General features: G+C 40.9%; 1 protein-coding gene across 1 annotated transcript; it reads left to right on the forward strand.

Moving 5' to 3' along the window:
* The first annotated feature begins 4,647 nt into the window (after positions 1 to 4,647).
* TMEM35A (transmembrane protein 35A) lies at positions 4,648 to 16,828 on the forward strand. Its single transcript, XM_030306207.1, has 2 exons — positions 4,648 to 4,907; positions 15,032 to 16,828. Exons 1-2 carry the CDS (start codon positions 4,788 to 4,790, stop codon positions 15,437 to 15,439), a joined length of 528 nt encoding a protein of 175 aa, XP_030162067.1. The 5' UTR covers positions 4,648 to 4,787; the 3' UTR covers positions 15,440 to 16,828.
* Positions 16,829 to 17,642: the final 814 nt, after the last annotated feature.

Genomic DNA, 17,642 nt, shown 5'->3' on the forward strand with positions numbered 1-17,642 from the left:
AGAACCCAATATACAATAAAGGAAGCATCACAAACCAGTGAAGACAGAATTCATCAACAATAGTAAATGCAAAAAAATGAAAGCCTAAAACAGCTTTAAAAAGTATAAACAAATGTTGGGGGTGCCTGGGTGGCTCAGTCGGTTAAGCATCCAACTCTAGGTTTTGATTCAGGTCATGATCTCAGGTTTCATGAGTTTGAGCCCCACATGGGGCTGTGTGCGAACTGTGCAGTCTGCTTGGGATTCTCTCTTCTTTCTCTCTCTCTCTGCTTTCTCACTCACTCTGTCTCAGTCTGCCTCTAAATAAATAAATCAACTTAATTTACCCAAGGGATACAGGAGTACTGATGCATAGGGGCACTTGTACCCCAATGTTTATAGGAGCACTCTCAACAATAGCCAAATTGTGGAAAGAGCCTAAATGTCCATCAACTGATGAATGGATAAAGAAATTGTGGTTTATATACACAATGGAATACTACATGGCAATGAGAAAGAATGAAATATGGCCTTTTGTAGCAACGTGGATGGAACTGGAGAGTGTGATGCTAAGTGAAATAAGCCATACAGAGAAAGACAGATACCATATGGTGTCACTCTTATGTGGATCTTGAGAAACTTAACAGAAACCCATGGGAGAGGGGAAGGAAAAAAAAAAAGAGGTTAGAGTGGGAGAGAGCCAAAGCATAAGAAACTGTTAAAAACTGAGAACAAACTGAGGGTTGATGGGGGGTGGGAGGGAGGGGAGGGTGGGTGATGGGTATTGAGGAGGGCACCTTTTGGGATGAGCACTGGGTGTTGTATGGAAACCAATTTGACAATAAATTTCATATATTAAAAAAAATAAATAAATCAACTTAAAAATTAAAAAAAAAGTATAAGCAAATGTTAAATTTTGAGATTGGGAAGAATTTTTTTTTTTAATTTGAGAGAGAAAGAGCACGAATTAGTGGCAGGAAAGAGGGACAGAGGGGCAGAGAGAGGGGGAGAGAGAGAGAGAGAGAGAGAGAGAGAGAGAGAATCCCAAGCAGAGTCCACACTTAGTGCACTTGATGCAGGGCTCCACATGAGGCTCAATCCCATGATCCTGGCATCGTGACCTGAGTTAAAATCAGGAGTTGGATGCACAACCAACTGAACCACTCAGCGGCTGCTAGATTGGGAAGAATTTTCTAAGTGTAAAAGCAATGAAAAAGTTGTAAAAGTATTGCTAGATTTGACTCCACCAGATTTATTGGCAAACACAAACTAGGGAAAATATTTAAAACATAATTCATGTTAGTATGATATGAAAAGTTCTTAGAGTCAATAAAAAAACATCAATACTCAAAATAAAAATGGAAAAGGACATAAACAGAAGATATACATATGACCAACAAATATATGAAAAAATGTCCTAACACACTAATAATATACAAAACATTTTTATGAATGAAATTGATGAAGATAAAAAACACTGAAATTCTCAATGCAGATCTGATGTGGTGATGCATACATATTCTATACTGCTGATGGGAAGGTAAATTTGCTTTTTGGAAAGCACATAAGTAATATGTATCAAGAGTCTTTTATTTATTTATTTATTTATTTATTTATTTATTTATTTTTAACGTTTATTTATTTTTGAGACAGAGAGAGACAGAGCATGAACGGGGAAGGGGCAGAGAGAGAGGGAGACACAGAATCAGAAGCAGGCTCCAGGCTCTGAGCCATCAGCCCAGAGCCCGATGCAGTGCTCGAACTCAGGGACCGAGAGATCATGACCTGAGCTGAAGTCAGAGGCTCAGCCGACTGAGCCACCCAGGCACCCCTGTATCAAGAGTCTTTTAAGCATTTATCTCTTCAAATGATTTAAAGGAGCAGCAACAGCAAATGGAGGAACAACGCAGGTTTAAGTTGAATACCCCAATAGGTGGCAGCCCTGCTATGGACCTGGGTCACTGCTTCACTCCTTGCTCTGTTTTCTCATTCATAAAATGGAGGGAATTAATAGTACTAATCTCACAATACATGCAAATCAGTTAGAATAGTGTCTGGTATTCTCTAGATGATAAGTAAATGTTAGCTATTATTAAATATGTACATATAAAAATGAATATGTATAGGGGTGACTGGGTGGCTCAGTCTGTTGAGCATCTGACTCTTGATCGGCTTGGGTCATGATCTCACGGTTTGTGAGATGGAGCCACCCCCGTGGGGCTCTGCGCAGAACCTGCGTGGGATTCTCTCCCTTTCTCTCTCTGCCCCTCCCCTGCTCATGCTCTCAATCTCTCTCAAAAAAAAAAATTAAAAAAAGGAATATACATATATGAAAAGTTCATAATTTTGACCCATCCGACTTCTAGAAATTTATCCTAAGGAAAAATTCAGGAATTTAGACAAAGATTGACATACAAAGATGTGCATCGCATCTTTATTTACAGAAGCAAACACCATTAAACCAATAATATCTAGCATGTGAATAGTTAAATGAAGTATAATACATTCAAATGATGCTGAAGTATTATACAATCATTTTGAAAAGATTCTGTTTTTGAAGATAGTTTAATGATACGGAAAAATGCTAACAAGTGAAAAAAACAGGGTATAAAACTGATTCTTTAGTAGGATCAAATTTTGAAAAATTAATTTATATATATTTTGTACATAGAGAGGCATTTAGGAAAAAGGTCAATTAGAATATTGACCAATCAGAATAACAATGTTCATCTCTGCACGTCGGGATCACAAGTTATTTTTTCCTTATATTTATTATTAGTATTTCTATTATTCAGTATTTTACACATTTTATAATGAATATTATCATTCCCATTATCATGTAACTTGAAAGGAAAATGGTATATATACATATATTTATATTTGATAAGTTGCTTAACTATGTGAATGGGCTTCCCTACATGCTCATTTTGCTCCTCTCTAACAAATCCTACTCTCTACTATAGAACAAACCCCTTGGGAACAGGGTCTATGCCTCATTTATCTGCATATTCCTATAGTGCCTAATTCACTTGTATGCACATTGTAGTCACTCATTAATTTATAGGTCAAATCATAATCACGAAAGGTTGAAATTCTTCCACAATAAGATGTAAATGATTGTTAAACTTAAAGTGTTACCACTCCCAGGGATATGTGCATTTAAATTCATCAGTTTTTTTTTTTTTTGCAAGGAAGATTTATTAGGATCTCGTGCACAAAAGGTGTTGTTCTAGGTACTATGGGGAATATATAGAAGTTGTTCCTACCTTTGAAATGCTTATAACCTAAACTAACTGTGGAGTAGATTAGGAAAGCAAAAGAAGCAAAAAAGGAGCTACATCATTATATGTTAGACACTGTGCTAGGCAATTTACTTATATCGAATTCTCATAACAAACCTTTGAGGCAGAATTTTCACAGACATTTTACAAATATGGAAATGGAAGGCTTGGGGAAGTTGGGAGACTTATCCAAGTTCACAGAGTTAGTTAGTTGCAGAGGTGGCATTTAAACCCTGGACCTTCTGGACCTGACTCTAGACTATTAATGAACACTGCCTCATCAAAAGGGTGTGTGTGGGGTGGGGAGCTCATACCTAGCTTACAGTGTTGCTGTAAAGACTGAATGAGTTGGGGCACCTGGGTGTCTCAGTCGGTGAAGCCTCCAACTCTTGATCTCGACTCAGGTCATGATCCCACAGTTCACAGTTCGTGGCATGATCCCATGGTTTGTGGGATTGAGCAATGTGTCGGGCTCTGCACTGACAGAACAGAGCCTGCTTGGAATTCTCTCTCTCTCTCTCTCTCTCTAAATAAATAAATAAAAAGACTGAATGAGTTAATACAAGTAAAGGGCAGTGTCTAGCACTTAGTAAACAGTCAACAAACATTGGTTATTGTTACAGGAAATCAGAGGATGGAGAAACGATATCCAGCTGGGAATGGATCAGGAAAGGCTTTCCAGAGGAGGTGACATTGAGGAAAAGGTTGAATGTTAATGAAGAGTGATGGAATAGGGAGAGGTGGGAAAGCTCAGGTTTATGGGGCCATGAGTAGATAGGAGATAAGGGGTAGCATGGGAGCTATTGGGAGATAAACCTCCAAAGAGAGGCAGGGGTCAAAATGTGGAAGGCCTCAAATGCCTAATTTAAAACCCTGGAGTTAACCACTGGGCAATGGGAGCCATTAAAAGTTTTTGAGGAAGAGAAAGATAAAGCGTTCTTCAGCAGCAATGGAGCTGGAAACTTTGCAGTTTTATCCTTGAATGTTACCCACTGCAGAAACCAGCAAACTGAGGAGTAATGTTTTCGACTGAAGGAAAGGAAAAGGGGAGAGAAGGAGGGAGGTTGAAAAATGAGAGTGGAGTGAATTAACTAGAGGACTATAGAAATGAAAAGTGCTCCTGGTGGGAAGTGGTGGAAAGGAGGTCTTCCCTGATTCCTCATTCCGGAGACAGCCCAGGGACTGAACTCGAACCATAACCTACCTTTTCCCAATTTTACGACTTCCCCATTTTAAGTTTCCACCTCCGTGGAGGGCTCCATTTAACTTCTAGACTGTGCTTTTGGCCAGTGAGGAGTAAGCGTAGGGCATTAGGACCCAGCGATTGTTGTAGTGAGAGAGGTTGAATCTCAATCTCTCAATTTTTCTCCCGAGCTCCCTCCTCTTCCTTTGTCATTCTAGCTGCCTGCTGCCTCCGCAGCATCCCTCTAGCTCTCCTTCCTTCTAGCTCTCCCTGTGCTAACTGTCTGCGCCTTAGACAGGGTGCGCAAAGCCGAAGGATTGGTTGGGACCTGCCTTGGTAACCCCATGGCGTCCCCCAGAACCGTAACTGTCGTGGCCCTCTCAGTGGCCCTGGGACTCTTCTTTGTTTTCATGGGAACTATCAAGTTGACCCCCAGGCTCAGCAAGGATGCCTACAGTGAGATGGTAAGTGAAACAAATGGGTGATGAGGGACGCACCCCCGAGGGATTGCGAGTACCTCTCCCCTTCTTTTCTTCCCCGTCCGTGGTCCCACCCCCTTCACCCCTACCCCCACCCCGGACCATCCCTTCTCCCCAACAACTTTGCAGCTCTGAAGGAGCATCTGGGCAAGAGCGATGTGGGCTATGCCAGGAGCAACTGTTTTGGAGCTACTGAACACCAGTTGGGGGAGGGGTTGCCCAGCGAGTACACCTCCACCTCCAAATAAACCAGAAGGCTGAGACCTGCGTAGCACCTGTCATTGGCAGGAACCCTTCCCTCCTTCTAGCACACCCAAAGTGTGGGCAACCAGTCTGCAAGTCTGATTCCTTCCCCTGGAGCTAGGAGTTTAGTAAGCTGGAGAGTTTATTCATCTTCGGGAAGAACAAAGGGGAAGGAGGGAAACAGCTGGAGGAGAAAGGGCTACTAAAACTCGTGATTTTTTTAGGGGCAGGAAAGGTATTCCTCATTCCAGGAGGAGAACTGATCCCCTAGCCCCCTGGGTGTGTTGTGTCTGTATGCTTGAAACAAAGCAGTCTTGGCCCAAATAAAGGTCACTGAGCACCTGCTTCCTCCCTTTCACTCAAGGGAGACCTGGATGTTTTGTTGTGTTGTGTTGTGTTGTGTTGTGTTGTGTTGGTGGGCTAATCTGCAAAATCTGCAAAGTCTGCCTCTTCGCTCCTGCAAAATAATCCATAATCCCCATCTTGCCCTGTGGATGCTCAGGGCCAGGTCCTCTGCAGGTTTTCCCTTCTGCAGAGTTGGAATAACCAAAGGTGACTGGTCAAAACATTTCCTCTGCAACCTGGGGGCTGGGCTGCTCTTCCTAGTTGGACGTGAAGAGGACTTGTTCCTATGCTGTAGAGTGCTAGGGGATGGCAGGGGATGTTTCCAGCGCTTTCTGTCTCTCGCCTCTCCCCGTCACTTTGCCTCTTCATTTACCTGCCCCAGCTGAAGAGAACCTGTTTCTCACTGCCTTTGCCAGACTGCCAGTAATGGGAGGGAACCCATTACTGAGCTCTCAAGGTCAAGAAGGAAAGGAGCTTAGGGGAGGAACAGGAAGGGAGAGAGAAAAGAGGCAAGAGGGACTCCCCATTAGGACTGAGGCAAGGAGGAATAGCCCCACACGTTGACAGGAATAAATAGCTCTCCTGGAGCCCACTGCGGAGCCTTCCAGAGCTCCTCAATGGGAGCTGCAAATGGATGGAGACTGGCAAATTGTAGATGCTCAGAAAATGTTTGCAGGCAGCTCTGGCTTCTGTGTCAGGGTTTGAGCTGGTGCTTTCCATGTCTCTCTCATCACAGGATCACCCTGAGGTGGGGGAGGGTGGCTGGGACTCAAGGGTCTAGCTCTAGCCCCAGTGGCAAATCCTAATATATTTCTTCTTCTCCCCTCCCCTCCTCCCACCACGCTTGACTAGATGGAATTGAAATCAGGTCAAAATGAGTATCCAAGGCAGCCTGCACTGGGGAGGGGCAGGGAGGTGGGGTGGCAGAAGCCACCAAAGGCAGAGGGACAGGGTGGGAGGGACATGCCACTATATTTTTGTCTTGGTGGTAGTAGTTTGGTGTTAGATTATAAATACGTGAATATGCTCTTGCTTTTCTTTACTTTTAGTATGTACAGATATTTCTATGTTTGTGTGTGCACCTTAGGTATTTTTGAGCTTTCCCTTTCCTCAGGACATAGTACGCTTCTTCAGTATACTCCCTGTCCCCCAGGCTCTCCTCAGCTGTTTTAGAGCCCCCTCCCCCAAGCTGCACCCTAAGTACAATGTTAGGCTCTGCAGGCAATCCAACTAAGATGGAGTCACCCAGGAAGCTTGGCAGGAGTTCCTGAGGAGGACCAGCCACCAATGGGTTTATAGTAGGTTTCTTCCTAGGGGGTCAAGCTGTTTATTGCAGTCTAATGAAAGTCAGAAGAAACCAATATCAAATTTTCATATCATATAAAGGAACATGTTTAAATAGGTGTAAGCTAATACAGCAGGACAGAAACATTGTGTGTGTTGTGTGTGTGTGTGTGTACACACAGTTCTGTGATTATGTGTTTAGGGGCATCTGGAGGGAATGGAAGAACTGTATCTAGCTGGGAGGTAGACCTCACAGTAATGTGAAGCTTGAGAGGATTTTCAGATTTCCTTTTCCAAGGTCCCCTCCTGCATTGAACATTGGGCCCCAGGCTGGAGATGGGCACAGGGCCCACTGCACCAGTCCTGGGCTGGCCTAGCTTTATTCTTGAATCCATAGGAAATGGGAAAAATTCAATTCTAGTACAAAGAAGGGGCTCAGTTTATATTTGTTGAATGGATGAGCAAATGAATGAATTATTGGAGCATTCTCTTGGCTGGTCACCACCCTTCAGATTTCTCTGGTTGGATCTTGATTATGTAGTACAGGAGCCATTTCTTGCTCTTAGAAGGGCATATGGCCCCTCAGGACCCCAACTCTAGATCAGCTGTGATGATTATTTGGAATTTTCTGTTTTCCATTTAGGAGTGATTCCTCTGCATTGATAGTCATGCATTGCCTGCAGTGGCTTTTCTTACAAGATCTCAAAGTGTGGTAGTTTAAAGATTATTTGTTCTTTAAAACGTATCAGTGAGGTAAATTCATTTAATTAGTTATTCTTATTTTACTGATGGATTAAAATGATCCAATATCATAGGGTAAACTGTTGTGGGAGCAGAGATTAGAAACCAAGTCCATGACTCAGTACTCTTAGTAGAGGAGTTATTAATGATCACAACTACCTTTTTGAATGTCAGAACTTACAACTGATTCTTGAAAATACCTGGCACATTCTTGCTTCTTTTTTGTAACAGTACAATTGCACCAATCCATACTTTTACTTTGAAACCAATTTTTCAAATTTAGAATTTTGGTGTTTTTTTCTGCCACTATTTTTTCCCCTGTTCTAAAACCATTAGTGTTATGCCTACGTGTTGTCCCCTCCATGGAGAATCGTTGCTAAGAACCAAATGGACACATGACTATGAACTTCTTTCCTGTATACTGCAGAAGCCAGGAAAAGTTAATGGATGGAGCATAGGCTTTTGGTCAGATAGCTTTGGGCTTGAGTCCTGACATTCTTGGTGTCTCAGTTTCCTCATTTCCTCAACTTTACCTCAGAAAGTTGTTGCAAATATTAATCGAGATTATATATGGAAGCATCTGGTATAGTGTGTACATATAGTGAGTGTTTAAGAAATGCTCTGGGTGAAGTAATGATGATCATGGATTCTACATTATGCAGTGGCTTCCTGACTAATTTGAATGGTCAGTTTAAGGGATTGAAATCAGGCATTTAGAAGAGCAAGATGCTATTTTCATGTGCCCTGGTGAACAGACATTTATGCAATTAGCTAATATTGAAAACTCCACACTTGCTGCTGGGTAATGCACAGTGGATTCCATGCAGAACTTCCAGATGTCTCTCTGAATTGCCCATTTGGTGTGTGTCGCCCCATACCTCCTCCAGATTTAGCAAGTATCATTATAGAGTACTCTAAAGCCCACGTGAATTCAATATGACTGATCACTCCCTTGACTAAATACCTTCATTAATTCACTTGAAATTAGGAGACAACGCTTACAAATGTTGCTAAGCAGCTTCCTGTGCAGTGATGGGGAACAAACAAATGGTTGACTTGTTCTAAATTTGGTATTCAGCTCTTTGTAGCAGTGGTTCCATTCTGTAGTCAAAAGGGGCCCCATGTAGAATGGTAAGAAAATGCCAAATTCCTGTCACAATGAAGCCAAGGATTGTGGCCCTAAGGAAAACAGGGCAAGTCTCTGCTTCTTTACATCCCCTCATAGGGAAGGTTTGTTGATTTGATTGATTTGCTTATCTTATAGTCAAATGCCCTCATGTTTGGGCAGTTTATTTAATGCCCTTAGGTAATCTTTTACGCTTCCAATCACCGCCATTAACTGCTTTCCAGCTAGGTAATAAGACAGTAATTCACTGATGCCTAGACTGCTCTCTGAGGTGGTACAGTACCTTTATTCTGTCAGAGAGGAAACTGACCCTGAGATGTGAAGTGACTTTACTTAGTTCATACAACTAGCCATCCCATGCTAAACTACATTGGATTTTATGCCAAGGAACTTGTGGCCCCTCAATGGCCAACAGCTGTGCTTGTTTCAGAGCTACCTTTCTTTAACAGTTGAAGTCAGATTCTTCTGCCCTAAAATGCAGTTTGGTTAGCAGGACCGGGTTTCCCAGCTTCCTCTTTAGGTATGTACTATATAACAGTGGGGAAGAGAATTGCTTAAAATGTGTTTATCATTCACATGGATATTTGACAATTAAACACGTGATGGCTTTTTATTGCCCTTAGGAAATAATAATTCACATATGGCACTTTTTCCCTACAGAGATGCAGGAAAATCATACTTGAGTCAGTATATTCTGCAGCGGTTATGGTCTAAGACAGCCTTTACTGTCTAAGATCGCAACCAGGCTGAGAATTTTAGCCAAAATATATTTTTGTCAGTGCCCTCTTTGGCTTTCATATAGTTTTTTTCTCTGTAAGTTTTAGTGAAGGATAGCATTCTGAAACGTTTACCTAACATAAATGAACTGCTCAAGGAATTTTCAGAATACTCCTGTGCAACCAGCACCCATATCAACAAACAGACCATTACCAGCTCCCCAGAAACCCCCCTTGGGGCTCCTTCCAGCTACTACCTCCCCAAGAGTAATTATTTTCCTGAATTCTAAAAATGTAAGTTAGTTTTACCTTTTTTTGAACTTTATATAAATGGAGGTACACAGTAGATTAGCCATTTTTTTTTCTTTTACCTAACTGGCATAAATATACTGAAGTGGACCAAACCACTTGACCTCTGTTCGCATTTTGTCCTGTTAGCTGACTTGGACCAGTTATTAATTTCACTTGAAGATGAATGTAATTAGACAGTTTTTAAAAAATGTTTATTTATTTATTTTGAGAGTGAGAGAGAGAGAGAGAGCAGGGGAGGGACAGAGAGGAAGGGAGAGAGAGAATCCCAAGCAGGCTCTGCATTGTCAGTGCGGAGCCTGACGTGGGGCTCGATCTCACAAATTGTGAGATCATGACCCGATCTGAAATCAAGAGTCAGACACTTAACTGACTGAACCACTCTGGTGCTTCGTAATTAGGCAGTTTTGAGCTATTCAAATTTAATATCATTAACATGAGATCATGGACCCTGGTGTGTTGTGAATAGTAAATGACAAAAAGAAAAAAAAGTATGACTAAAGAAAGGCTCCATATGTTTTTGACTCATGTCTGAATCATATTTTCTCATACAATAAAAATAGACCTGTTTGATTCATTGTTATTACCATTAAAATAATCACTGTGGCTTACAAACACATGGTCTTCTCATTGTGTGGTTCATTAATTATGAAATGTGTGTTTGTGGCCCTTGGTTGATGCCATGATGCTGTGATTTTTTATTGAATCTCCAAACTGCACATTTAATTTATAAAAGGGGAAACCCAGATAATAAAATACTTAATAATTTTCTCCAAGCAACTTAGGGGCAAAACTAAAATTGAAATTTAGCTTATCTTAAGAATCTCAGCCCAAGGATATTGCTGTATGCTTCCCATTGAAAGGATTTGAAACATTTGACTAAACACTCCTCTTTTCTTGCTTCCTTGCCCTATAAGGAAACTATGGTTACAGGGTCTAGGTCATTGCAATGGAAAGGAAACAGATCTAACAAAGTGATCTGTGAGAGCCTTTTGGGAGAGTGACTAGGTCAACTCTCTTTATTCTTACTATCAGAACAATTAAAGTCTTTAGAGATCTAGTTACTATAATAGACTCAAGACATGTGACCCTTCTATTGTTAGAACTGAAGTGGCCCAGACCAAACATTGATGGGGTTAACAATAGTAGGATTCTTTTGATGTCTCCATCCTACTCCACAGGAGAAAGAATAAAGGGCTTCCTATAATTTCAAGACCCCACCCAAGCTGAGTCCCATCTCTAACAAATTAAACACTCCCTGTCTAGAGTCCTGGAGAATAGGTGCTATCTGTACCTACTCAACTTTGAACTAAAGATTTGATGAAATGGCTTATGGTCATGCAGTTTCCTCTGTAGGAAAGAAGGGAAATAAAGAGGCAATAGCCTCATAAAAGATCCACAGCTGTTGTTTAAGAAGTTAGATAAACAACTGAAAAAGTAGTAAGGAGTTACAGCAAATGTAAAGAAAAAAAAGGTCACTATGGGTGCCTGGGTGACTGCGGCTCAGGTCATGATCTCATGGTTTGTGAGTTCCAGCCCTGTGTCGGGCTCTGTGCTGACAGCTCAGAGCCTGGAGCCTGCTTCAGATTCTGTGGCTCCCTCTCTCCCTGCCCCTCCCCCGCTCGTGCTCTGTCTCCATCTCTCAGAAATAAATAAATGTTAAAAAAAAAAAGAAAATAAAGGTCGCTGAAGTCTTAGGAACTTTATTTAAAGACCTGGAATTTGGCTGAATGCTACAGATTCCACTCTGGTATAGTTAAGAATCTATTATTGAATGATGGGTGGTTAGCCTTAGCCAAAACAGGACCATTTCCAGAAGCCACTCAGCCAGCATCTGAAAGTCTTGGCTCTGAACTTTACTGTAAGAAATTCTTCTTATCTCCTGCATTCATCTTGTCAGAAGCTTACATTTAGGATTAGGAACTGCCTTTTGGGAAGCTTTGTGTTGTTAATTAGAAATGGTCCTTACTTAAAAGTGTTAAGGAAGCCTCTTGGGTTTAGATTTCTTTCCTTAATGTTGCCCTGCTATTGTCACCAGAGTGCAGAGTGGAAAGAGTTGGCAGGTGGCATCTAGTTTAACAGCAAGAGGAAACAGGCATACTTTTCCCCACCACCAGGTGCCCTAACCCTCATCTATGCTCTGCTCCATTTGGGTCTGGCTCAGTTCAGCCCAGGGTTTTCCACTGCTTACTGGTGAACCTCTCCCCTAATTTCTGTCAAAATCCCTGATTAACCGAAAATGGGATGAGGGAGGAAGAATGTCTAACTTGCTGTGTTTCTTTATATGCTCAGGGACAGGGTGAGGTGAAATGTTAAACACAGGATGTGACAGGGCCAGGATTAGGAAGAGGTAAGTGAGGCAGAGCTGTGCAAGTGCTGACTTGGATCTTGCCTTTACTTAAAGTTTTGATATTTTGTTCTTTACAGATATTATCTACCTTAATCAAGAAGTGTTTTTGGTGCCCTCTTAAATTTTGCATTCCAGGCAAATAGCCTTGCTCATTTCACTTTAATCTTAACCCTGGCCAGGAAAATGAGGCTCAGAGAGGTAAAATAATTTGCCTATGGACACCCAAGTAGAAAGCGACAGAGATGGGATTTAAAGGCAAGTCTGTTTGAATCAAAACCCATGGGGTTTTTTCCACTGAACCATTGGTCTTTTAACAGTCCTCATAGAGGATTATCTTGTGCCACTCATGATAATTAATCCATGAAATAAGGTGTATTCACTTATCCAGAAGTGAGAGAAATGACTTAACATTTGTTCCAAACCTAGATTGTGTGAACATATTCTAAGTGCCAGATGCTTCTAAGAGGTCAAGTTGGCTTTCTTCCTGATTCTTATAATCCTTGCCTTGCATATGGAACTTTTGATTATTCTCTTCTTGAAAACCTTGGCCCCCATGACCTTGTCTTTTGGCTTTCCCCATACTTTTCTGACTACACTCTCTTCTGTCTACTTTGTGGACTCTCTTCCTTTTTACATTTCTTAAACATCTGTCACACAATTTTCCCTACTGAATACATTCTACCTGGGATACTGATGACTATCCATTCTGTATCTTTACCCCAGATCTCTCATACTGAGCTGCCTACCAGACATCCCCACTTAGATGTCTTAGAGATACTTCAACTAAAAAAAAAACCCCAAATTGAGTCCCTTATTCCTTCCTACCCCTTGCCCCACCCCCAACTTGTTCTTCCAGATGCATCCCCAAACTTGGAGAATGGTAACACTCTTCTATGCAGGTACCCAATCCAGAGAACAGAGAATCTTTCTTGACGTATCCCTCTCCCTCAGTGTCCACATCCAATATGACACCAAATTCTGTAGATTTTGCATTAAAAGTATCCTTGACTGTCCCCTTCCCTCTCTCCTTACTGTCATTACCCTACTCTTACTTGGTTTCCTTGCTTCCAAGCATACCTCTCCCAATCCATCCTCCACATTATTTCCAAAGGGACCTTTCTCAAAAGCAAATTATGTTACTCCTCCTGGCTTATAGGATAAAGTCCACCTCTCCAACACAACATATATAGTTCTCCATGATCTCACGGTGACACATATATAGACATATATAAAAGGATATATATAGTTTTCATGATCCATTATTCATATCTATCTCCCCTGTCTCATGTCTTACTCTGACCTCTCCCTCCTCCAACCTATGCTGAACTGGGGCAGTGTTTGAAACACACACGTCTGTTTTGTGCTTCAGGGCCTTTGCTCGTCCATTTTCCTGTGCCCCAATGAGCTTCCCTTGTTGATATTGCAAACACCTGCTCTTCCTTTAATATTCCACTCTAGCTTTTCTCAGTTTCCATCTAGGGAGACTTGACCACTCTGGCTTGCCTCTACTCTATCCACTATATGATTTTATTCAGCACCCATTACACTTTATTGCACTTCTGTATTTACATTACTTTTCATCATATAAACTCAAGCTTCAGGAAGGCAGGGCCTTTGAATGATTCACATCTGTATCCAAAGTACCTAGTACAGTGCCTAGCACAAGGAGGCACTAATAAATACTGAATGAATTAATGGATACTTACTAAAAACAAAGCAGTGGGCCCACCTAGTAAGACATTTGATGAAATCTCATTGATTTACTAAAAAATGAGGATCAGGCCAATCTGAATACAGTGAAAAATATGATTATCTATTACTCTAAGGTCAATATAATCTTATTGCTTTGTAATGTATCCAGTGACTCCCTTCTCTGTTCTATGATGTCTCACTTTGGGCTATAATTAGACCTTGTACAGGCTTCTATCATGTGCTGTTAATCACACTGCTCTTTACTGGTGTTTTATGTATCTATTTCCTGCCACTAGACCAAGAGCTTCTTGACCCTGTCTTATTTACCTACTTATCTCCATTGCATAATCCATGGTAGGTGTTTAATAAATATTTGTTGAATTAAAATTAATGAACTTGCACCAGGCTAATCAAAGTAGTGTCTTGTAAAGGCCTAAGGATTTATCTCAATGGCCATGAGAATGATTTTTATCTTACTATATTTTAAAGATATATAAGAGTCTAGTATTTGCATACATTTGTATTTTTCTATTCACATAGCACTCACTTTTTAATTTTTACAGATTATACAGATATAAACTCTAGCTCAGTTTTTGTCTGACTTATCAGATTCCAAATTAGGGAAGTCTAAATTAGTGAAGCTTTACCATAATGTGCCTTGCCTTGTTTCATTTTGGTTGTTATTCATATTCAACTGGGTTTGGATGAGGCAAGCGCTAGAAAATGTAGATATGGCTAATCCATACCAGATTTTATGGGCCCAATAAAATTTCTTTTGTTTATTTTTTAAATGTTTATTTGTTTATTTATTTATTTATTTATTTATTTAGAGAGCACAAGCAGGAGGGGCAGAGGGAAAGGGAAAGAGAGAATCCCAAGCAGGCTCTATGCTGTCAGCACAGAGCCCGATGAGGGGCTTGTTCTCAAGAACCAAGAGATCGTGAACTGAGCTGGAATCAAGAGTTGGATGCTTAATTGGCTGAGCCACCTGGGCACCCCTAAGTTTTTTTTAAATGCTTTTAGTGTTGTTTATGATTTATAATCAGAAAATAATTTCTAACAATAAAGCCAAATTCTCTTTTGTGCTGTTACTAAGGTTCAGATCACAGGGTCCTCAGAAGATTGCTTGCTTTTTTCTCATCTTAATTACAAGATTTTACTTAGGGGCCACATTAAAAAAAAATTGGGACCTAGTGGGGACATAGAAAGGGAATGGTGGGGAAGGAGGACCTTGCTTGTGTTTTCTTCATTCTAATGTTAAAATCATGGTTAATGTGGCATTCCTTATGGTATTTCACTCTAGAAACGTGCTTACAAGAGCTATGTCCGAGCCCTCCCTCTGCTGAAGAAAATGGGGATCAATTCCATTCTCCTCCGCAAAAGCATTGGTGCTCTTGAGGTGGCCTGTGGCATTGTCATGACCCTTGTGCCTGGGCGTCCCAAAGATGTGGCCAACTTCTTCCTACTCTTGCTCGTGTTGGCTGTGCTCTTCTTCCATCAGCTAGTTGGTGATCCTCTCAAACGCTACGCCCATGCTCTGGTGTTTGGAATCCTGCTCACCTGCCGCCTGTTGATTGCTCGCAAGCCAGAAGACCGGTCTTCTGAGAAGAAGCCCTCACCACCACCAGGGCAAGCAGGGAATTCCGGGAATGCAGAGGAGCAGTCCTCCTTATATGAGAAGGCCCCTCAGGGCAAAATGAAGTTATCATAGGAAAGCAAAAGTGCAAAAAGTGGACCTTCCAGGCAGTTGCCTCCATTACACCCAGGAAGATGTCAGTGTGTGTTTTTCATCTGATTTATTTATCTTGAGGGAAAGGAAAAAATATAATCTGCAAGTTAATGGCCCTATTGGCTTGTGTACACCTATACCCTAAAATGACCTCCCCACATAGACATAGTGCACCACCTTTAATCACTCCGGGGAAATTCTCACATCTTGCTGCATGCACATGTATATGGCTAACTATTGAAGTGTATTTGTGAGATGGACTCCAGCAAGCATGTGACTGTAAGATTATACGTGGGAAAATGTATTTACTGTGTGTGCGTGTGTGTGTGTGTGTGTGTGTGTGCGCGTGCATGCAGGTGCAAGGAGAAGGCTCTGATCTTAAACTAATCCTGCACAGGTATCCTTCCCTTTATAGACTGATTCTAGTAAGGGCAGAATAAAATAAACCTCCTATAAAGAGAATCCTACTTACTTCTGGTATAAATCAAGTGATATGTTTCTGTGGCATGAGGGAATTTCTCTCAATAGATTAAGCTGAGAACCAATTTATCACTTTAGGAAAAAGTTCCTTCAATTTCAGACACTGAGTTATACTGATTAGCCTCCACTGTAACAGTTGTTGAAATTTTAAATACTCTATATTCAGTTTAATTAAAAGAAGGGATATATGCAGTCCGTACATAATCTAATTCTTCAAGTTATAAAATTGGAAGTTTCACCTTTTCTTTGCCCCAATCCAATCTACTAAGCTCCTTTACTCACAGTTTGAAACTGACACAGTAACTTGTCACCAGACCTCTTTTTTGGATTTTCTTAAGCCAAAAGCTGTCTCACTTCCTACTATTCTCAGCAGCTAACCAGGATTTGGCAGCTGCTCCACTGTTGCAGTTGAGGGAGCAGGGATTAGTCCTGTTAGAATTCTGTGAATCTCAAACTCTAGCTGTTCTCTTAAATCATCTGAAACTTGACAGAGGAGCTATAACCAGTGTTTCCCTGCCAGACTCACTACTCCTATTGAATCTTCACTGAACTTTGCAAGTGTAAGCAGAGATCCAAGTTACTCCCATGGTTGTCTCCTCTACACCTCTTTATCAATTCTGGTGGGTGGAATTTATCTGGGGGAAGGACATTTGATATGGGTTAGTTGGATTGAGCAGTATGAAACATTGCTTTCTTCATTCCATACTGCTGTTTCTCCTTGTTAGATGTACTTTGATGGTTTTAGTATTATTGTGCCAGGGATGGGGAGAGGGGTGGGGGTGTTGTGTGTGTGGGGAGTACAAATTATTGTATTTTCTTCAGTGTCATTGTTCTTGTTAATTGATACCTCTGTCTTATTTCTCTCATTCTTTCAAAATAAAAATTTTTGAAATTTGGAGGAAACTGCCTGGACAAATAATGAAAATCTGGGAAGAAAGGGTCATATCAAGCGATTCAGGCTCTTTTATTTCTGATTCTGGATAAGGGAGAAGAAAGAGAAGGAGAAGTATAATCACTTAATATACTAACGAGGTTACCAACTTTCCAATCTCATTTTAAGTTTCCCCACAATTTTGTGATGTCAGCATATAAAACAGAAAGCCATAGAATTAGGATCAATACAATTTTCAGGTTTTTGGAGTTCTGTTTCACTAGATGATGCCAAGGGAAGGTGGAAGAGTGATTTCAGAGAAAATTGCAGGTATATTAAATAAAGGTGAACCAGTGTTCTCTCACTGTGTGTGTCCACAAAGTGGCACAAATTCCAATGCCACAGACCTGTCATATTAGTAAAGTTATTTCACCACTCAGAGCCCCAGTTTCACCATCTACAAAAGGGAAGGGGATTGAAGGTTTAAAATCCCTTCCAATTCACATTTGGGTCTATGAAATCATTAAAAGTATGAAAAATGACTCTTGAGAAATTTTCAGTTTTACTAGATAGGAGCAGCTGTCATAGCAAATATCAAACATTAAATTCTTATGCATGATTAAACAACAGTTCATGAAAGTACTCCGAAAATCATGAGATGCAGTCAATAGTAATTTCTGTGTCATTTTCCAAAATATATCAACTTAATCTTTGATTCGTCATTTCTTCCTAAGATTTCAGTTTTCTCCTACAGTTTTGCCTACAGTTTATGGGTATGCTTTGGCCTCAAAAAAAATCAGTGAGAGCCACTCAGTTTACCTTTCCTCTCTAATT

The sequence above is a fragment of the Lynx canadensis genome, chromosome X, assembly GCF_007474595.2.
Source record: "Lynx canadensis isolate LIC74 chromosome X, mLynCan4.pri.v2, whole genome shotgun sequence".
Taxonomy (NCBI): domain Eukaryota; kingdom Metazoa; phylum Chordata; class Mammalia; order Carnivora; family Felidae; genus Lynx; species Lynx canadensis.